The sequence below is a fragment of the Lycorma delicatula genome, chromosome 8, assembly GCF_047948215.1.
Source record: "Lycorma delicatula isolate Av1 chromosome 8, ASM4794821v1, whole genome shotgun sequence".
Lineage (NCBI taxonomy): Eukaryota > Metazoa > Arthropoda > Insecta > Hemiptera > Fulgoridae > Lycorma > Lycorma delicatula.
Genome location: NC_134462.1, coordinates 100,436,885 through 100,460,601, shown reverse-complemented (window position 1 = coordinate 100,460,601; position 23,717 = coordinate 100,436,885). Strand labels below are relative to the sequence as shown.

The 23,717-nt window shown below is 33.7% G+C and overlaps 1 protein-coding gene across 3 annotated transcripts in view; it reads left to right on the top strand.

Annotated features, from left to right (window-relative positions):
- Positions 1–23,717, top strand: part of AdipoR (adiponectin receptor) — an 88,152-nt gene that overhangs the window by 19,625 nt on the left and 44,810 nt on the right. The window contains exons 2-3 of one of the 3 annotated variants that reach the window (XM_075374122.1): positions 7,180–7,254; positions 22,693–22,852. In XM_075374122.1, the coding sequence (XP_075230237.1) occupies positions 7,180–7,254; positions 22,693–22,852 (235 nt within the window). Of the gene's footprint in view, positions 1–7,179; positions 7,255–16,457; positions 16,685–22,692; positions 22,853–23,717 lie in introns of those variants that run through there. The other 2 variants (XM_075374124.1, XM_075374123.1) reach the window with 2 other exon arrangements.

The following is a 23,717-nucleotide window of genomic DNA, read 5'->3' as shown; positions in this document are numbered from 1 at the left end:
TGCAACAGTGTTTATCTTCACTGGCGACGCCGTTCTTTGAGGAAGGAATGAAAAAACTGATGGAAAGATATGAAAAGTGCCTTGTATAGCTTATTATTTTGGAGTTATATTACGCTTTTAATAATAACTACCGGGCGATGATAACGCCCAAGCGGTTTTTCGCCCACAAACAAAAAAAAAAAAATGATAAGTGCCTTGATAATGGTGGAAATTGTATAGAAAAGTAGTTTAGAATACGGTTTTTCACATAATAAAATTGTGTTGAAATTTGTATATTTTTCAGTAAAGAAACTACTTATTTTCCGGATACGCCTCGTATATTATGTGGAATTTTAGATTAAAAACATATTATTATATGTAGGCAGATAATATCTCGATCACATATTTAAAATCAGCGACTGCGAAAGCGTTAAACATACAGCACAAGAAAAAACCAGAAACCAGTAGTAAATTTTGGTAGTATCTTTAGTAGGAGAAACCGGTTTCATTCGATGGACATTGTAGTGTTATTCGTTGGTTTGGCTTTTTGCACGACACCCTCATAGGAAACAAAATCTTCCGTACAATCACCACCTGATTGAGTCCACATTAAATAAGCTGCCATTTCTCGGTCCCTAGAAGGTGCTAAAAGCATGGTCCCATAGAAGTCATGGAAAAATCAGTAGTCAATTCGTTGGCTCCGAACGGGATTATTCACAGTATCGCCCTGGTCCCCACTTAACGATGGTGTTTTTAATATATATATATATATTAGTAGATAAATCGATACTGCCCACCCGCGACCTATCCATTTTGTATATATATAGATTAAACGAACACAATTGAAAGTTTGATAAAACATTAAAAAACTGAACATTACGGAACATCACAAAATTTAACCTTTCCTTTTTTCCCTCTTTCCCGTTCCAATCTTCACCCCTTCCTCTCTTTCCTTTCGCCCTTCTTCCCTTAAAAAAATATTTTTTTTTTTTACGTTAATAATATATATTCTGAATATGAGCCAAATCGGACCGTAAATACAATTTTTCGAAATATCTCTACCCTGATGCCACGTAGCGGGTCCATTTTTTTTACAAAAATACTTTTCACATAACTAGTTCATATCCTGAATATGAGCCAAACCGGACCATCCATAAATACAATTTTTTGAAATATCTCGACTCCCCGCGGGTCTAAACTAATCCAGAAATCTTCACGGGCGTGCACACAACTCACGAAATTTTCATCGCAATCGGGTGATTGGTATAGGAATGCATACGGGACAAACAGACAAACAAACAAATATTCATTTTTATATATGAGTATATATAAGATTAATAGTAAATAAGTGGCCTGTCAGATCACCCGTCTTAAATAATGACCCAATTGTAGAATGGGGTCATTGTTTATTCTAATCCGTCCTCGGTATTGACGACCTAAATTTGAGAATCCAGAATGAATTTAATCAAATAATGAATACTCTCAGGAATATTTCATCGGGTAAGACTTTCTTTCAGAAAAGTAGAGACTTCTGCAATTTTTGGTGCTGTTGACTTGTAAAACAATCATAATAGTTAATGCCAATTTAAAAATCAAAGTTAATTATCTTAAAATTATATTTTTGTTGTTCTGCAAGTAAATTTTTGTTGGAAAATTTCAGGTAATTATCTTCAAAATTATATTAATTTGAAAATAATTAAAAAAAATAGTAATAACATTATTAGTAATAACTCAAAATAATTAATAGTAAATAAATTAATAGCATAATACGAGTAAATCAAGTACATGATTTAATAGCTTATTAAATAGTTTAATAAGTAATTTAATTGGTTATTTGTTGACGTATTTTCAAAACTAAGTGTCACTTTGTTCACAATAAAATGCTTAGCATTTTTGCAAATGAAACTTAATGATAAAACTAAGCATTCGAGATATTAAATTTCTGTTTAATTTTTTCCTTATCGTTACATATTTAATTCTATACCTAAATGTTTACAAAACTTGCCTAATAAAAGTGAAATTTTATATTTAGTAATCGAGGAAAAGTACATACGGTAAGTATCGAGAAAGAAAATTTACTTTTTTTGAAGTTGAACGATTACACCGATCTGAAATTATCTTCTACTTGTTTTAGTTTTATTTTATCGCACTCTCCGTCTTGATTTTCAACTTAACCAGCAGATGATTACTTTTACTTCCTTGCACGAAGTAAAGGAAGTATTGTGATGGCGAAAAATTTCGGTTTTCAGATTTCAACGGAAATATCCATTTTGACCATCTCTGAATGCATTTTGACGGTGTGACGTCTGTTCGTCATACCGAAATATGTACGTACGTAGATACATAGGGTCATATGTAGATATGTTCAAACGTACGTACGTATCTCGCATAACTCAAAAACGATTAGGATATTGAAATTTTCGATTTAAGACTGTTGTAACAGTCTAGTGTTTTAGTTGTACACCTCCCCTTTTGATTGCAATCGACTGAACCAAAAGTGTCCAAAAAATTCCAAAATCATTTTGATTTTGGCCTTTTTTTTAATTGCAATAATATGCCCTCATTGAGAGCTTTTCAACGATACAAGGTGTTATCCAAAAGTACGGGGAATTTGAATTTCGCGCACGAACCATTGCTGGTACGACCTGCTGCCGCTAGATGTGGCTAACAGTTTTGTGAATCAGTGTTCCAACAGCTGTGACGCTAAGAGGGTGCATTGTTGACTTTCGTGCGGTTGTGTAATGTTGTGTTTTACTGTTTCGGCGAAGTTCTAAATGGCAGATTTTAAAGAGCAAAGAACCTGCATAAAATTTGCTTTATGCTTATAAAAACTGGTGTAGAAACCCATCGCATGCTTGTGGAAGCATTTGGTGACAATGCTATGAGTAAAAGCAAAACTTTTTTGCGGTACAAACGATGACGATGAGCGTTCAGGAAGACCATCGACAAGCGCAACATCGGAAAACGTCGCGAAAGTGCGAGAAGCTATTGTTGCAGATCGTAGGCAAACAATCCATGATGTTTGTGCAATCGTACAAATGTCGTATGGGTGTATGCTACAAGTGTATGTCAATGGGTATGTCATATGCAACGCATCTTGTCGGACAATTTGAACATGAGACGCATTGCTGCAAAATTCGTACCGAGACTGTTGAACAGCGACCAGAAACAAAATCGTGTAGCTGTCTGTTGTGAATTGAAAAATTCAGCAAGAGATGACCCTAACTTCATCTCCAACATCATAACCGGTTATGAGACATGGGTGTACGGGTATGACCCTGAAACTAAGCAGCAGTCGTCGCAGTGGAAGTTGCCAAGTTCACCGCGGTCAAAAAAAGCACGCTAAGTTCGCAGCAACGTGAAGTCCATGATGATTGTTTTTCGATATCAAAGGCATTATCCATAAGGAATTTGTTCCTCTTTGTCAAACTGTCAATGGGATGTTCTATTGTGAAGTTTTGAAGCGGTTACGTGAAAGCATTAGGCGCAAACGTTCAGATCTGTGGGGTAACAACAGCTGGGTTCTGCACCATGACAACGCGCCCGCGCACACTTCGCTAGCCGTTCCGAATTTCTTGGCTTCCAAAAAGAGTGTAGTGATTCCCCAACCATCCTATTCGCCTGACCTTGCCCCGCGCGACTTTTTTCTTTTTCCGAAAATAAAATTTCAATTGAAAGGCCGTCGTTTTAACACAATTGAGGAGATTCAGGAAGAAACGCAGAACGTGCTTCGAACAGTTACACCTGCAAACTTCCAGGGATACATGGAATTACGGGAAAAGGGATCATTGTATCAATGCCCAAGGGGATTACTTTGAAGGATACGGTGGAAATTATAAGTTATGGTAAGCTATTTTATTTTATGGTAAAATTCCCTGAACTTTTGGGTAGCACCTCGTATATCATTAGCGGTTCTTATTTTAATCGGTCCCAGAGTTACAGCCAAATAAAATTTTAATTAATAAAATATTTGGATCTTACAAGGGGAAGGCACATCGGCTCGAATCAGACTTATCTCTTTTTTTATTTTATTTTTTTTTAATGTAAATTTATTGGTTTATTAATAACTTAACCTATAATTGTAAAAAAACTTTTACGATAAAAATTCAATAAAAACAATAAAAAAACTTAATGAAGTTATTAATGAAATGAAATTTTATGTACGTTTCATTTGAAAAAAAAAATGTGTATACATAATTTTATAGGCACACAAGGAAGTGGTGCTATATCAAATTTTTTCACAGATCATCTTGCAGCTTTTCAAACTGGTGAAATCACAGAGTTGCCGCAATATTTTTTTTTGTCGTTCAGTCTATTAGAGGGTTTTTCATCTTAATGTTTTCTTAGCGTATTAAAGGGCACGCATGTGAAGATTGAAAAACAATTCTTTTACATCCTCTTTTATAAACGTGATGTTCTACAGTTTGCGAAACCTAAGATGACGTTATCATCTTGAATGAAAATTATCTTCATTTGATAAATTGTAGTATTTGTCTTTATATTTATTAGTTATTTTAACTCCTGCTTCCAGATAAGACAGTTTAAGTAGGTGTATTTATATTCCGTAAGTAACAACATAACCTTTTATCTTTGCTAAAGTGATTCGGGATTAAATAGAATTATTCGTATTGAAACTGTAAAAAAAAAGTAATTGTTTTCTGTTTGTAGATATGTAGAATAACAGTAGTATTTGTTTACTAATGATAATTTGTGTAGGTTGTTTGGAGTATAGTATTGTTATGCAGCTTAAAAAAAAATGTTACAAGCATCAAGATTTTGTTGTCGTGTGACACTTAATGAGGTACATGCACTTAAAATCCGGTCACGTTTAGGTTCATAATCGTGTGCCGTTTGTTATGCAACACTTATATAACCATATATATATATATATATATATATATATATATATATATATATATATATATATATATACACACACACACACGTATAGAGTGTAATATGTGTAAAGTACTTGTATTAATTTCTTCCTTCATACTGTCATAAACGATATTATTTATATAATGTACTATTATCAATCGGTGATATAAGAAACATTTTTTTGTGAGTAATTTTTCTTTAGTTTATTAAACTGTGTCCGATAAATTATTTATATAAATTAAAGTATAAAAGAGTAAAACTTTTTTAGGTTTCCTTGAAATCCTTTTTTGATAGTCTTATCCATTTCGAAATATCTATCTATATAACTCGACAGAAATAAAAAACCAAAAAGTTTGAAATTTGGCATAGTAGAACTTCTATTTATTCTATTTATCGGTTTGCTTAAGTGGGGAAAAAAAAATTGTGTGTGCGCGCGTAATATTTGTATTGATCTCAATTTTATCACCATTGGAATCTCGCAAATAATAAAAGTTACGAAAAACTTTGACGTTTCATCGATTTTTAAGTGTATTAAAAATACCCTGTTGGCATGATTCAAATCTCCGCTGTTTTTTCGATACGGCGAATGGAAATCCAAATTTTTATATTATTTCCAGATACAAAAAATAATTCTAAGACGCAACCGTTGAATAGCTTCGAACCCTTTAAATATAGTGGCAAAATTATTTTTTTTTACTTTTTGGGACATTTTTTATGGATTTATATTAATGTATGATTATATTTATATTTATGTTCTACATTAATTGTGTGTGGCTTTTTTGTTTTATACGTGATATTTAGTATGTATTATTTTAATTGTAATTGACAAAATTAAAATCAATTTTTTAGATTATTGATAAATAATACTATAAGTTCTTAAAATTAGTTATTTAGTGTTCACACTTATTCTTTTACATACAGTCTCTAAAAAATAAAAATATGTTACTGTTATTTTCCGTTCCAAAAGTGTGTATGAACTGGTGTGATGAAAATTCTGTAGAGAACGGTTAACTAAAATTTGTATATTACGTCAGCATTTCGAGTTTTTTTCTTTACGCATTGATAGGTAATGAAATCAATTTACTGGGGTTGTTAATTTTTAATTGTACATACTTGGGGTTTAAACAATTAAAGTAAACGAATGCCTACTCTTTTCCTTCAGTTTCAAGAGATGATACCTAACTTGAGCGTCTAAAATTTAAAAAAATGATCGTCCGTTTCACATATAATTTTAATGGAATGTACGTAATGTACGTAAGTCTAACATTTCCATTCGCTTGTTGTAAAACGTATGCACGTTTTTCTCTTCCTCAATAATAGTAATTGAACTACGATACGTTTTTTAATCTATTTTATTTTGAATCGCAGATTAAAACAATTAGAAAAGAAAATACGGTAGTTAAAAAAACAAATGTTATTGCAAAGGTGTTAAGGTAGGTTTACACGAAACGAACGGAACAAACGCGACTGAACGAGCATAAGCGAGCATAACTTCTCTACAGTTCGCTATTGCTAGTTCAGACCTATTCGATTAACATCTGTGCAAACAGACGTATAGAAAATAGTTCTAGCGAGCAATACTGCATTCGACGTAGGTATCTGCTAGGAACGCTGGTTTTCCCCCCGATATTATTACGGAAAGTAACGATTAACACCGGGTAGCTTTTTCGTGTACGGCGGATCCATTGTTAGTGTACGGTGAAAAATTAAAGGGTGTAGAAGAAAAAAAATAAAAGTTTGGGTTTCAGAATTTTATTAAAACGTGTCGTTGTCGGTAAGTTTGTATTGTTGGCCTGTACGGTCCTACATGGACTAGGGCGTACTGCATTCGTCAAAAGTAAAGTGTTTTCGTAGGAACGCTCTATTATGCACGGAAGAACAAAATCTCACGAAACGCAAGAACAAAACAAAAAATCATTAAATTGATGGAAAAATAGGTTCGAACAAACTGATTGCAGGTGAACCCGTTTATGATCAGCGCTTGAACCCGGTTTACACTGAAGTGAGCTTAAAAGAGAGGGAACTTTAATGATTTCTAGAAAATGCGACTATAGATATAACATCGACGAATGCAAACCGAATGTTAGTCGCTCGCTGCGTAAACCGGTTACAATCTATCCGGTGGTTCCTTCGTTGATGTCCGTTCTTCGCTCCGGTGTAAACATACTGTGATAAGACGGGGATCTCGGATCCTATGCCACCGATTCGGATCTAATACTACTAATTATAGCGAAAATTATTCTGTGAAAAAGTATTTTTCACGATCTGTATAGCAGTTAATTGCACAGGAAGTGTATCATGTACATGGTGTTTTTGTCTTAGGTTGCTGGAACCGGAAATGTCACAAGAAGAAATTTCCGAATCATCAACTCATGGAAGTAACATTCCTACTACTCCGTGAGTTTATCCTATAAATTTAATTTTTTCTGTTTTATTTTTTGTTTTGTTTTGTAGCTTTTGTCTGCTACGCTTAATGCTGTTTTGCTTTATGCTTATTTACGTAGAATTGTGAATTTTGACTTTATTAGTAAATCTTTGAATGGTTTTATTTTTTTTTCGATAAACTTCCGTTCAAGTAGAAGTAAAACCATTTATTTTTTGTATTTGTTATTACTTTTTTCTTTTTAATAATTTGTAACATTGAGATATGTTACATTGAAAAAGAATACGCAAGTAGAATTCATGTTTAGTGAAAACATTGTTTTAACGATTATAACAATAATATAAAATAATTCTTAAGGCTAATATAACGCTGAGGTTTTTTTAATACATTTTTAGGCGGTTTACTGTGTTACTGATACGACAGAACTTATTACCCTTTTGTAATCGCCGTCCTTATGAAAGTCATTTGGTTTACTGGCATTTCTCCCGCCACCACCTCATTCGGGGTCGCCCTGAAGCATGAAACCGAATGTCCGTGCCTCGAAGGGCTACTGTACGTTGAAACAGTTTACGCGACTGGTTCCTAATGTCTCCTAGAGCTAACCTAATGCGTGAACGGTGTAAGCACGTTATATTACACCATTTGTTTTTGTGTCCAGCCGTTCACTTGTCATATATTTACTAAATTGGGTACGGGCACCCCGTTTATACTAAAATATATGAACAGTCTTAAAATATAAAAGTTTATTTCGTCAGTTAGATTAATAAAAGACAGCAATTCGCTGCCTCACCTTGGTCGCTGTATGATAGAAAGTACCTGTCTACTGTTTATAACCGCTTAGAGCTTATGGTCGGTGACCGACGTGGCCGGTGGTCTTCGAAGGTAGCTTCTTCCAACAATGCGGCAAGAGCCTTCCCTTAAATAAACTATTGATGCCGGTTGAACATCGCAACTGCGTCAAGGAATTCCCACACGGTCCGGCAATGCGGCTTATGCCGTACTGACTCGCCGGTTGTGAGTGGCGAATTTTCCACCTTGAGTTCCAGGTTGGCCCGAGTTTTGGCTCCCCACAAGAGCGGGGCAGTCGTACATCATATGTAGATTTGACTGGACCACCCCGCAGACATACAGCTCATTAGTTGCCAGGCGGAACCTGAACAGATATTGCTTCGAATTTACATGGTTCGTGAGAACTTGGGTCCCTTAAAAATGAACTTTAGGCGTACCGTATCCACAAGTCTTGTATAAAATTATACAAAGGCCTTCTCTTAGTCGTGGTGTTCCATTCACGCTGTCATGCTTCCATCGCGAGATTTTGAAGTCTTTTCCGCAAGCGGGAGATGGGCGACTGTACGAAATTTAGATCCGGTGCATTGTGATCACAGTTCCGCTCCGGAGCACGTCCGACTCGAAACCGCATCCCACATACTTCGGTTTCCCAACCTTTTTGCAACTTCCACATGGCTGCCCGAACTTTCACTAATAAATCGATTGGGAGAGCCTTTCCCAATAAGGTGGTAGCCTCGTAGGGGGTTGTTAAAAAAAACAGTGTATACAATTAGAATTCTGCGCTGGGCATTCCTTAAATTTAGATTAGTAAGTGCTCTATATCTTTCCAACCTATGCGCTCATACGGGTACCGCGTAAGGGGTCATTTCAAAGACTCCTTGGTATACCATATACAATTGACAGCCCATAGTCTTTAAGAGGAATCCTCCTAAAAGTATTCCAACAAGTCGGAAAGCAACCCCAGTTAAGGCATCTCGAGAGCAGTCTGCCAAGTGGCCTCTTATCACAGGCAACAGATGGTGAAAAATATCAGAGTCAAGCTGGTCAGTCCCTGGTGTCTTTTTCAGTGTCATTTGAGGAACCATCCGGTGAATGACTACGGCTCCACAGCCTGCACACCAGAGAAGGGTGTTACTGCCGCCCTAACGCTGGTACCGTGTCCTAGTAGATCTAACACTAGCGCGCAGCACGCTAAGGTGAGAGGACCACCACTTTTTTCCGAGTTTCCGACTACGGTTAACAGACGGTTCCTCACAAGCGGGGGTCATGACACTCATTGATCAGCGGATTGGCTACTGCACAAGACTCCGTCCATTGGCGTTGGCCGCCGTAGGACTCTGTCGCAGCCAGTTTTGATGGCCCGGCCAAAGCGCTCGTCCACGAATTCCACCATGCGCCGCTCCAATCCTCGTAGCTATGCACTCGCGCCTCAGCCTCTCCTGATCCAGATTCCTTAGGTTAGCGATCCAATATCGGCTTCGGGCCACAGTCCAACTGCTGGTACTCCTAACCAGATCGCCCGTCACCAAGATGACGTCGATGTAACTTTCGCCCAGTTCGGAAGAGATTATGACTGTGATTTACTAGCATTTCTTCGTCACCGACCTTATTTGGTCGTTCTAAAGCACGAGCCCGAATGCCCGTGCCTCGAAGGGCTACTGTACCTTGAAACAGTTTAAAAACTGTTCCTAATAGCTCCTGGAGCTAACCTAATTGCGTGAACGGTATAAGCACGGTCTATTACACAGTTTGCTTTTGGGTCCAGCCGTTCACATGTCATATATTTTCTAAATGGATAGGTGTACCTCATCTTATAATAAAATATATGAGCGTCATAAATTAAAAATTTATCTCGTCGATTTAATTAAATAAGGACAGCAGTTAGCTTTATCCAGCAAGTACCCGCCACCCGTCCATCCTTTATAACTGTTTGGATCTATAGATCGATGGTCGTTCATTACTCAAAGGTAGTGGTGCTGAAGTCTTAGGAATGAGGATTCTCAATAAATTCTTGCATAATCTCTTAACGATTTATTATTATTTGTGGCTGATTTAGGCTTTCCTAGTTTTCCCCTATTAAACGCTCCCGGTTTCTTCAAATCGTTACGTGGTTTTTGACACTGTATCCTTTGAAATAGGTTTACGATTATTAAATGTTGCATTAAACAATTCTCAAACTTCATTATTATACGATCTAACTCTTATCATCAACCCCTCATCATTGAAAAGTATGACCCTCTTCTTGTTCACTAAGTGAGATGTTGATAGTAGGGTAAGCAGGTAGCACAGAAACAAATTCAGCAAAAAACAATTAACTTAGTAAATTTTCGAAATCCAGACTTTATCCTGCCGCCATTTTGGGTACAGACTGTACCATCTTTTTGTTTATACCATTTGTATTGCCTTAAAGAGACCTTTAAAATGATGTAACACAGAAAAGGTGTTACCATTTAAAATAATTCAACACCTGGGCCACCTTCAAGAAGGGGTTGAAATTCTATTTTTCGTCAAAAGGTAAAATAGTAGACCGATACTTTATCTTGAAAATTACAGTATTCTATTAGAACGGTTTTAAAGTTGTTGAGGGGTTTCCATACTTTTGACTTGCTCGTACAACAAAACTGAGTGAAATAAAGGCCTATAGTCATAGTCTTAATTATTTTATATTTCTCTCTCTCTCTCTCTCTCTCTCTCTCTTATAAATTTTTTTCAATTAAATTTGTAGTTTATTAACAGAATTGAATTAGTAGAATATTTTTATAAAATATTTTCTACTGGTACGCAGTATTTGTAAAATTATAAAAAAAGTCCTAACTTTGAAGATCTTTAGAATCTTTCATAGTTCCCAATATTTCCGGCCGACGGAAGCGGTTCCGGTGGATGTTCGAGGAGGGCTCTTTACTTGTAACTCCACAGGTTATTTGTAATCTAAAGCGGAACTAGATTGCGGGTCTAACCTGATCGTGTAAATCTCCAACGCCTCCATTATTTTCAAATTTTATCTCAAATTTTAACTTACACAAATGTTGACCGTTCCGGTATAGGAGGCAATTAAAAACTCACTTGAAATTCTTCACGGACGGTAGCAGAATCCCCATTACTTTTACATTTTTCCGCTTTCATTAAACCATAAAAACTAGATTTTATTTTTTCGTATTTAAATGCCGTTATTGAAGATACGAAAATTAACCGAACAACAGTCAATTTATAATTGTATCACTAGATTACTACAGATCGGAAAACCATAATTTCCTATCTAATATCGGAATTTAAGTTTGCAAGCAGGGAAAACTGATTTTTAGCTTGCGTTGTTTACAAAAAAAATAAAAATAAAAAAATAATAAAAGTAAAATAAATAAAAAATAAGAAAAATAATTAATTTCAAGTACCGGTCACGTAGTTAGTTTTGTTTGAAAATAAATTTTGTACAAATTATTCCTTGTGATTTTTTGACAAGGGATTGAAAATTAACCGCTTTATTTTTTCAATATTTTACAACAAATCTCTTTGTTTCTGGAATGAATCCCGACAATGAGAAAAAAGGACCGATCGTTCTGCTTTACAAATTTCTTCTACTTTAGAAACAACATATAAAGTGTTCTCGTTGTTTGTAAACGATTATTAATGCTTGCTTTGACATTAGGCTTTCTAAACAGCGTGATCCAAGAATACATGACCTCTAATGATAGAAGATAAATCGAAGGTTAAACACTGCCACATACGCCAAAACTTCGCACGTGAACTTTATACACGACACGTAATTTTATTTAAAGAAAACCTTTAATTACAAAAAAAAATATTTTCCTTAGTCGTTTTATTATTTACTGCAAAAAATAATTCTGTCAGTAACTTTTTTATATCTTTTTTAAGTTTCCAGTTTAGGTCAGCACGATTTACCACTCTAGAGCAGTTTGAACGAGTGTGTTTTTTTAAGGAATACATTTTTCTACCGTTCACGAATAATGATTTTCACAAATACGTTTAGTTTTTGTTTTTAACATTTTTTAAAATTTATAGCTTTTACTTAAAACGAAAAATTGTATTCATACGTTTTTACAACATTTATCATTGAAAAGATTTAATACACGTCTATAAGAACAAAAAATGAAGTAAGACCATATTTAATAACAGCATCGGTTTACTAAATGGAGCCCTAAACGAACGAATGTGATTGACGGCCAATCTCGAAATCATTCTTGACTATTTATAAAATCCAGAATTTGTTCGCTCTCTTCTTGCTGTTCGTTTAGTGTGTCCGGCCGTTCGGTTGCTCTACAAGTCAACATGTTTTCAGAGGTGTCGTAGCGAGGTTAGATCGCTGTCACAGCCCTGAAGTAACGATAAGTACTAGGCTATTTATAAATATGACCTTTCAAAAATTGTGATACAAGTACCTAATAGTACTGCATCTAAAATAAAGGTCAATCTTCAAATTCCTGTTACGGCAACCATGCGCGCGTAATCGTCACGGCTTCTCGCTAGGGTACACTAAAGCAAAGGTGACGCTGAGTCTACCCGAGAAGGCATTTATACGTTTGATACGCGAAAACTATTTCGACAGTACAGCGATGATTTCAAGCAGAATTCGTGAAGAATCATCTCTGTACAACAAACAGTATCGTGAAAAATTTCGAGACGAAAGTCGGCCGGTCGATGAACCCGTGCGAGACTCGCCGAAGCCGAACGCGTTCTTGCCTTTTTAAAGATTACGATAAACGGGACATTTTTCTTCCCGGTCTACCCGTAACTGGGATAACATATTCGGATGTGTCGGATAAGTGGCCGATACCGTAGGTTAAAGAAAGTTAAGGGAGGACTGATGATATCTTATTACAAACACGAGGTTTTTTTTTTAATCCCTACATCCCTGGGCCGGACATCCAATTAAGTGTACTCGGCCCAGGGACGTGTCCTTCCGACTCTAAGGAGGTCTCCCCATCCACCGGCTTAACATCCGGCACGACAGGTCAACCCCCCCCCCCCCGGTTCTGGATCTTTTGTGCCTGCCTCTAATCCCCGGCGGGGGAAACAGGGCCCGGCTATGCCGTCCCCCCCCCACCAGGAACCAGTTCCTGGTCATTATGCCTTGCCTCAAACCAAAGGTGCCAGCACCAAGAGCGCAAGCACCCCCAGAAAACCAACACCCCCGGCCGGGTCTCGGTCTTAACTTAACCCTTCGCGAAGGCTTTCCCATGGAGTCTCCGTCCCCTCACAGGTACCCGTACACCTAAGGATACGGGTCCTCCGAGACGGGGCTGTTCATCCTTCCCTACACTTAGCACTCTAGTAACCCCGGCGTCGATATTGGAGGAATATCGACGCCGTCAATTCCTCGTCGATTCCGTACGAGGAATTCGTACGGAGAACTGTTCTCGCGAAGTTTGCGAACCATTTCCAGTTATTTTCAGAGGCCAACATCCACTCCACAAGATTTCCCGTCACAATGTGTTCATCTACTAATCGTTGGCGGTGTTGCGCCCATCCATGGCACTCGAACAGCGTATGTTCGGCGTCATCTACGTCCTGGCAATATTCACAAACAGGCGACTCCTTCTTACCAATTCTACTCAGGTAGGTGCTGAAACAGCCATGGCCAGATATTAATTGGGTAATATGGTAATCCATATCACCGTGACGCCGGTCCAGCCAGTTATCTAATTCATGTATTAGTCGCCTGGTCCACTCTGCTACTGATGACTCGGTCCAGACCGTCTTCCACTCATTCCTGACCACCTCTTCTGCTTCAATTTTATTATGACCAGCCGCCCTTAGCCTCCTACCTTTGACTTGTAAGTAAATTGGCGGAACTGATGCCAAAACACGTAACGCGTTGTACGACATTGTACGGTAACCTGCCACTACACCTAATAGCGATGCCCGAAGCATACTTGTCAGTTTTTGTCTTTTTCTTTGTATATTTACAGCATCAGCCCATATTGATGCCGCGTATAGTACAGATGACACCATCGCAGACGTGATGAGCCTCCTTCTTGACGTTCTAAGTACTGTGTGTCCAGCAAACAGCCCCCTGATCGCTTTTACTGTCGACGAGCCTTCTTGCATACCATTTCAATATGCCTGCCAAACTTTAGATTCTTATGTAGCACAACCCCCAGATATTTTGTGCTAGTAACTTCAGTAATATCCTCTTCACGGATCGCAATATTCACACCGTGAAGAGGATACACCTACTTTTGGTAGGAGACACCTCCATACTATTTCTCGCTAGCCACTCGTCTATCAATCTAAGGGAGAGGTTAGCCTTTGCCTCCACAGCGTCTAGCTCCCGATCTTCAACCAGTACAACAACGTCATCGGCATATGCTACGATTGTAACGCCGTCTGGGTAATTAAGCCGAAACACGAAATCATAAAAGACGTTCCAAAGCAGGGGTCCTAATACAGATCCCTGCGAGACACCACCAAAAATCTGGTACATCTCCGTCCCCACAACCGTGTTGACCTCTGTCCATCTGTCACTGAGATAACAATTTATTTGATTAATCAAATAGTCACGTATATTCATTCCTTTCAACGCTGCCACTATAGCCGACCACGGAACGGACTCTGGTCTGTTTTACCACGTCTACTCTGGTCTCTTTTCATTCCGCATAAATCTTTCGCCTTTTACAAACAAGAGGTTACCACGACGAAATGTAACGATAATTCGATTCGTCTAAATGTATGCCATTTAAACGTCTGAGGTATATATAAAAAATCATATGTGGACACCACATGACTTGTACGTTTATTAAATTTCATGTACACATATTTGCTGCATTTCGTTTAAGTTTATTTAATTTGAAAGTGAGATACGATCCTCCAATTCTTTAACAAAAGTGGACAGTTACACAGTTGCTAAAATATTAGTTTTTATTAACATCAAATACAATTATTAATTCAACCATCTTACCTGAAATATTAGGTTAGAGTAAAAGTCCCTTGATTACTCTTTAAATAAATTGTTTACTAAATAATTCAGTAATAAAAACTGATTATTCTACACCGTAAGGTCAAAATTAATATTTGTAACCGGTATACATGAGTTCACTAAACGGAATAATTTAATTATTATTAACTTTTATTTATACAACACACCAGAAATCTTGTGCATATTACGCACAAGTGAAAAAATTTTTCAACATCACTTTAAATTGAATACAGTTCAAAAATGTATTTTTTTTGCCAAATAATTAAATAAAATTATTTAAAAAAATATATATATATGTATATATATATACAATTTTTATAAGAATTTGCTAAGAAAATTCAAATATTAATTTTAAATAATCAGATGTTTCACCAAATTTATTACATATAAAAATACGTGGATATACACATTTTAAAGGTACATAAAATTTTATTTCACTAATAATTTTTTCGTTTTTTTATTATTGAATTATTATTTATTGTATTTTTTTTACAGTCACGGGTTAATTGTTATTAAATCAATATATTTAAATTCAAAACGATGTTGCCTTCCTTTTAAGATCCAAATATTTCATTAATTAAAATTTTAATTTTAATTTTGATCGCAATCAAAAAGGGAGGGGCACAACTAGATGTTACAAAAGTGCTTGTCAAAAATCCTACGGCTAATCGTTTTTGAGTTGTGCGAGATATATATGCGCATACGTACGTACAGACGTCACGCCGAAATTAGTTTAAATGGATATTTTCGTTGAAATGTGAAAACGGAAACGTTTCGCGATCACAATTCTCCCTTTACTTCGTACAAGGACGTAAAAAGGTGACTTTACGTTAAGTTTGGCGTAGAAGAATTTTCTCCATTGTTTAATAGGAATTGTTTTAATACTTCTCGGACCGTCATAATTTTAATTAGTTTTTTACGACGGTTTATCTCTTTTTAATACCATAAAACGCTCTTCAAAGCAAAGTTCGACTTTATTCGGGATTGATCTATAATACGGGATTTATAGTACGTTTTACGAATATTTGTTGAGATAATGAATTAAAAGAAAACGCTATTTTAATGATCTAGACGATAAAAAAAGTTTTTTGTTTTTATCTTTTTTTTACTGTATCTAATAAATTTATTACTTATTAACCGTAACACGTATTGAGGTTTTTAAAAACATAAGTCTTTTGTTTTATTGATATATAAATATATTAATGATTTGTGGTGTATCAATAGATTTTTTTTTTAATTTAACCTCATTATAATTATTAATCGTTATCTTTATTTATCGTTCTTTTTCCTGTGTACACGCACATGAAATTTTGTTATTGTTTGTATTTTAATGCAAGCACGTGACAGTTTAACTTGTGTTGAAGAACAAGGTCACACGTTCTAATCCCCTCCAATAATGTTGTTACGAATTAATCTCCCCCTCTTCTTTCCCCACCCTCCTCTCTTGAACATTTTTGCTAATTACGTTAACAAATTAAAACTGTAGTGTTAATAAGTTTTCATGTAATGAATGTTGGTGCATTTAGATATAATTCGGTTATTAAATTAATATTTGTTTTTACTCTGTTTCTTTTTTTTTGTGGAGTTTTTAATTCTGTTAATTATGTTTTTGTGTCGCTAAATTTGCAGCTTATTATTTTTAAATCGAACGCTTCTATTTTCGAATAAATTGACTTGTGTTGTGTTTTTACTCTTTTGTTCTATATTAAAAACAAATAATACAGGTTAGTTCAACGTTGCTGTATTAGTAATATTTTTACTGTGTTAAATTAAGCGGACTTGTTTCTATTTCTATCCGTCGGTGGTTTTTTGTTTTGCTTATTGTAACTGGTTGTAGTAGTAACCTTCGTCCTTTGTCTGTTGTAGTAATACGTTACGCTTTCATTCTATTTTAAAAAGGGAAAATAATGTTTGAAAAATTATCTTGATGTGTTACAGTTTTTTAATCTGTGAAGTACGTTCTTTGACGTCGACCTTCTTTATTTCTTTGGAGGACTTCCAAAAATAATTTGTTCGCGTTACTTTAACATTTTGCGAAAGACTTTTGTGCCGTTCTCTATTGTGTCAGAAAAAAAATCGGTCGCTTAAAATTTCCCGCATTTAAAATGTCGTAGATATTATTTTCCGTCGATAATATTTTATTTTTACCGGTATCGAATATCAACGTCGATTACAAATTAGCAGATGTTAAAAAATTTTTAATTTAACAACTTTTCGAGAAAATTTAAGTAATTATAAAATTTTGTGAGTGGAAAACTGTAATACCGAGTTTTATAATTTTGTTTGATTAATATTAAGTGCCCTTTATAAAAAATATTTCCACTTGCCAACAATTTTTTTTCAATGTGTTATCCAAGCGCTTTCAGATTCATTTCTCCATCATCGGGGATTATTTAAAACTACGAATTTGTACCCGTGCATGTAGTGTTATATGTATGATTATAATTAAAATTAAAATTGTTATTTTCATTACAGTCGGTTGTCAGTAATTAAAATAATTTATACGTTAACTAAAATAAAACGTCATTCAGTAGGATGTCGTAAACATCCGTTTTATTTGATTATTTTTTATTTTAACGTCGTGTAAGTAGTAAGTATGTTATCTTCAGATAACAGTCGTAAACATCCGTTTTATTTTACTTAAAGTATAAATTATTTTAATTATTGATGACTGACTATAATGAAAATAACAATTTTAATTATAATCATACATATAACACTATATGCACGGATACAAATTCGTAGTTTTAAATAATCCCCGATGATGGAGAAATGACTCTGAAAGCGCTTGAAAAATATATTGAAAAAATATAATATATAAATATATTGAAATATATCTATATAAATATATATATTGAAAAAAATTGTTGGTAAGTGGAAGTATATTGTTTATACAAATTATATCAATACCAACGGTGCCAAATGTTAAGAAAATTAAATTTAAATGTTAAGTTTATTTTTAATTTTTAAAAAATTACACCAAATATTATATTTTGTATTGTGTTCTGTAACAAATATTTATGTTATTAGGCAAATAATGGGAATTAGTTACATTACAGTAATCATCCATATCTTAAATAAGAAAAAAATATCATCCAGGTTTTCAATGAAATATAACAAGTTTTTACATACTATTTTTGTCAGGGCATGTAATTTTCTTGTGTTAAATATCTGTTAATTAGTAAAAACTTTTACTAATTAAAAATTAGTTTAAAATGAAAAACTTTAAATAAATTTTATAATAATTAATTATTAATAGGTTGGTACTATTTCATTTAATATTAACTCTATTTCGTAATAATCGTAAACATATCTTACGAACATGACGTTACAGTCTTATTGACGTACAAATTAATTTTATTACTTGATGACCGACTATTATGAACATAATAGTTTTTAATTTGAATATGAATTAACATCTTATGGGAAATCCCTGATGATGGAGTAACGGCTCTGAAAGTAGTCAGATATGTATTTTTTAAATTGTTGTTTAATTTATGCAATTGTATTATATTAATATTGTAGTACAGTATATATATATATATATATATATATATATATATATGTAATTATAATATTGATATACAATATCAATATTGTAATACAATTATAAAACTTTTATTTTTTTCACAGCGCTGTTAGTTTTGAAAATATGAGTATAATTGGTATGCTATTTTTTGGAAGTGTAATTTATTCTGTTAACGTATAATCATTTGACAGTACTGAAATTATTCAGTAAATGATAATTAAGAACACACAAAAGTCTAGTTTTTATTAATTACTACTGTATTTCCTGAATTAGTTAATTACTGTAACCGAATACAACTCATGACGACTGTCAAATGCACACAGTTGCACAATTTCTTGGAATACATACGATTTCTTATTAATTAAGAATACACTGTAAAAATTTATAAAAAAAGGAAAAGAAATAATACATCGGAGGAATATTAGTATTTTGGATTGTTTGGTAGCTTGTTTGCATTTCTGTAACTATAGAAAAGTTGCACGTCTTAATTGTTCTCGGTTTCAAATGATTTGTTTCAAAAGTGAACAGACATCAAGTACTGTGAATATTTGAACAGAAACTAGTAGAAACCATTATTTTTTAAATGTAAAACAAATTGTGGAAATGTTAAAATAACAGTCTAAAAATCATCGGCTAATCTGTCATTGTATAATAGTAAAACTAAATATGCTTCAAGTGAAGCATGTTACTTTATTTATTATTTTGATGGTCTATTTATTTTTAGTATTTCCATTAATCATGTTTATTAATGTTGACCGTTATCAAAGATTATCAGTACGATATGAAAATTACTAAAGACAGAAACATTTATCTGTTCATTAATAATGTTTTAAGTGTAGCATTCATTATGTTGTAATATGATGTACATTGTACGCAGCATTTTATTGATGTGAATATTTTTTGTATCTTTTAAGCATTTAATTTTATAAAAGTATTATAATTTGAAAAATCAATTAAAATAATTATAAAAAAGTACTTAGGTAAACGGTAATTAGGTTTATAAAGCGATTGATATTAAATAATTTCATACTTTGAAAAATTATTGAATAAAAATAAATTTTAAATTCCAACATTCAGAATCTCTCTCTTTTCCAATTTTCTATAATTTTTCATTTCCTTTTTTGAATCATCAGTTGAGCGGTTAGATGATATTCACCTTGATTTTCTCTTCTGCATTCATCTTTTAATCTCAATTTATTTATTATATCTTCATTTCAAGTTATTTCTTTTGTACGCTCTAATCCTTGTCTTACATCAGGAAACTTAAACCCATATCTTAACACATGGCTCACCAATTTCTTTACAAGATTCTGCCACAGATTCCCTCTTCTTCCATTCATCTTAAGACCTCATAATTTTGGATTTTATCGACTTAACTAATTTTAACACCAAATTTCAAAGCCCTTTATTCTTTAACTTACTGACTTTACTATCGCCTGTGTTTTACTACAGCAATTTTTCTTAGTTTGATTATTTTCCCTTATGCGCATCCAAGGAGCAAATATATGTTAACATTAAAAAATTTTAACAGTTTTAAATATGAAACAGATTTCATGTCAAAGAATATCATATTTTTTACTATGGTTTCCGAGGTTCCCATATATATTTTTTTATGGCCCTTTATTTTCTAGAAAAATTTTTAAAACTTCATACAAAAATAAAAATTCCATACTTTCCCCTGACTAAAAAAAAAATATCAGATTACAAAGTAAACTTGATTAAGCAATTGCATTTTCTTCTATTTCTTTCTGATTCTTTGAATAGCTCCCATTTCCTTTTAGGTTTTTCCTAATTTTTTTTATCATTTCCAGCCTCTCTTCTTTGATCCTTTTATTGTATATAAAGTACTGTTTTAGTCAATACTCTTCTTTTAATATACCGCAGCTAAGTAGCTTTCCTATTCTGAATTGTTCTGATTAAGCTTCTTCTCTTGTTCAGTTTCCTTGTTACTTTAGTTCCACTGTGTCCATCCATGTAATCTTTTCCCATCCCAATACCAGATTTCAAACAGATCCAGTTTTTCTATTTCCCTTTTTCATATTGTTAATATACATCCATACAGAAGTGATCTCCCGATATAAAAGTTCACAAGACTGTTTCTCAAGCCTTAACTCCATATAGTAAGATAATTCTGTTTGAGTTTATATTTCACTTTTATTTTGATAATATTGCATTAAATTCTTGAACCGTTCTTGACTAGATTTACATTAATGGCTTCTGGTCTCCTCTCTTTATTTTGTTTTTTAATGTTCATTTATTTATTTGTCAGATACACAGTAACTAGCTATTTTTATTATAATAAAACTAGTTCTACAGAAGGTATTATTTACCTGTGCACAGACCTGATTACATATTAATTGAAATTACAAACTTAAACTTACATATAATTAACTTAAAACTAAATGCTCATATTATGTGTCTGTTGTTAATCGTTTGTTTACATTATTTACAATTTTTGTAGGTATCTTAAATTTACATTTTATCACCTATCTATCTACTTTTGTAATTTAGTCTTAACAGTTTCATTTCTTTGCATTCAAATTCATTTTAATTTCATATTCCATCATATCTTTTAATTCTGTGATCATTTATTAGTTATCCTATGCCTGGGACAGCTCTAAAAAATGTTAAATAATTTCTGCACCTTATACAATATACTTTCCTTTCTGTTACACCAATCCCTTCATCATCTTATAAATTTCATTTTATCTTCTATATAATAAATAAGGTTAGTTATAAGTAGTGTTGTTGTCTAACTTTTCTTTGTAGGCCAATTAAATTGCATCTTTTATAGTTTGTAAACTGAGTATTCATTATGAACATTTTATTTTCCTTACAGAATTCAATAAGTTGTCTTTCTTATCTTCTCTTTAATTCCGTTTGCTCTGTTTATATTGCCGCTTGACATTTTCTTCCTTCTACTATTACATCATTTAATTTTATATGTATTATTTTCATCATTCTTTAGATTCCTTAACTTGTTTGTAGAAGTGACCTTTGATTCTACAAATGGTTTCTTATCTTCTTTTGATTTCTTGTTTATAGTAGCAGATTGCTGCTTCTCATGTCACTATCTCTAGAAATCCAAACAGGAAATGATTTTACTTTCAGAAAATATGACGGAAGAAGACTGTCCTGTACTAAAACTTGGTGAATCATTTTGGTATTCTGTCGTCATCCATTTACGTACATGTCAGCCGTCCTGATGTGGGAAACAGTTACTTCTACAGAGTACCTCTTAGACCAGCTCCTAATCTTTAACCAGTTCGCCTTGAGATGCCCAATTAATGGCTAAGCTATTGACGACATAGCTTTCAGGATTAGTTAATGCTCAATTCACACTATCAAGGTCCTGAACCGCCTAGATGGGGAAAGTATTGTCTGCATGGCTAATTGTTTCGCCAATGCATTTCTCAATTTAGTATCTGATATTTGGCATATGAGATCATGTATAACTTGCTGTGTTATTTTATTATTTAGCCTAGAGATTTTTCTCATCACATATACTTCAAATACTATTTTATGCTGTAAAACATAATGTTTATCCCACGATTCATATTCGTTGATGTTTACTGTGTAAAACTACTCCCTGATGAACAAGAAATATATTGAGGCGTGGGATATCTTGTTCCAGTTTTAGTAAATTGAAATGTGTTTCCTAATTTCACTCTTAACACTATTCGGCTACACCAGCTGCATTATTCCACTCTAACACCTATATCTTTAATCTCATAACATTAAACTACGTTAAGGTAACTGTTTCTTGTTACTAAATTTAATGCTGCTGTAACCAAATGCAGCTCCCTGACTAGTCTTAATTCTTCTCTCATAATATTAAAGTTTATTTGATCACTTTTATGTATATGCAGTTAACACTGATATTTTCTAAATTTCGACTGAATCTAATTTGTGTTGAAGACAAGGGGATGACAATGTTTTTATATTTATGATTTTTGTTTATTCTGTTTTATTAGATAGCTTTAAATATGTGATGGAATACTTTAAAAATTGCCGTATCCTTAAAATCCGATCAAATTATTAGATACTAAATGCCTATAATGTATTGATGCCCATTTCAAGGGAAATGAGCTGCTCAGTGTTATTGAGTTACGGCAAGCTACATGATCTATAACGTAAAATTTTTTTTACTGCTTTAATCGTAACTTTTTTCAATAGATTTTTTAAATTCGTTTCTGTGTTTAGAATGAGTGACTATGAAGATGCTATTGAGGTTTTTGAAGAAGGTTCGCTCGGTCTTGGAAATGAAGGGCTTAGACATCGTAAAGATCCACTCTGGGATCCAGACAGAAATGCTGATTCGTTGTCACTAAGCTCAGAGATACCTGGATTTCATGAAGTAAAAGTAAGTTTTAAAATGGAAATTAATTTTTTTATAGAATAGAGTTTGTTACCCGCGTTGTTTTCTTTCTTATGACTGTCGTTCAAGGTGTGGCAATTTAGTTCCCAGTTCAGGTGTGTAGTGTAACCTGTGAGTAATTTGATAGGTGAGATGTGTTTGTACATCATGCAGATAGAATGCATCATGCAGATAGAATGCAGATATTCATACAGATATTTTGTTCAGTGGATGTTTTGAAAATAAAGATATGTTTGTAAACTTATATGCAACAATGAGCGATAGAAATTTACAGTAGAGCTTTTACTCTTATTTTTGATAGTAATGTAAAAATCAGTAAAACTGCTAGTAAAAGATTGAGCTAGTGTTTTTTTTTTGCATGTACTGCTTTTATTGGAAGCAGGACTTGGTGTTGATCTTCTGAGAAAGTCAAGTATTTCAGCGGCAAAGATGAGCAAGAAAGTATAAATGATTACTCCAGAAGTGTACAGCTATAAACCCTTAATGAATGGGCATTATTGTAAATAGAGCGTGAGATTCAGTATGGTTTGGGAGTCTGTTATGTATGCAAATATGCAATTGTTGATCAATGGAAGGATTAATAATGTTGAAAAGATTGCAAGATATTAAGAGAAAAAGGACCTGGGTTGTAGTCTTATAAATTAATTCAAAATGACAGCGGATCAGATCAAGCAGTTATATGTTCATCATGGGAAAGTTTATAACCAAAACATCTATTAATTAATTAGACCATCCCTACTATTCACTTGACATAACTTCCTGTAATTATGGACTATTTCTAAAATTAATTATGTTTTAAAAGGACAAAAATAAGCTTACATCATTTCAAATTAAACAACTCCTTTAATAG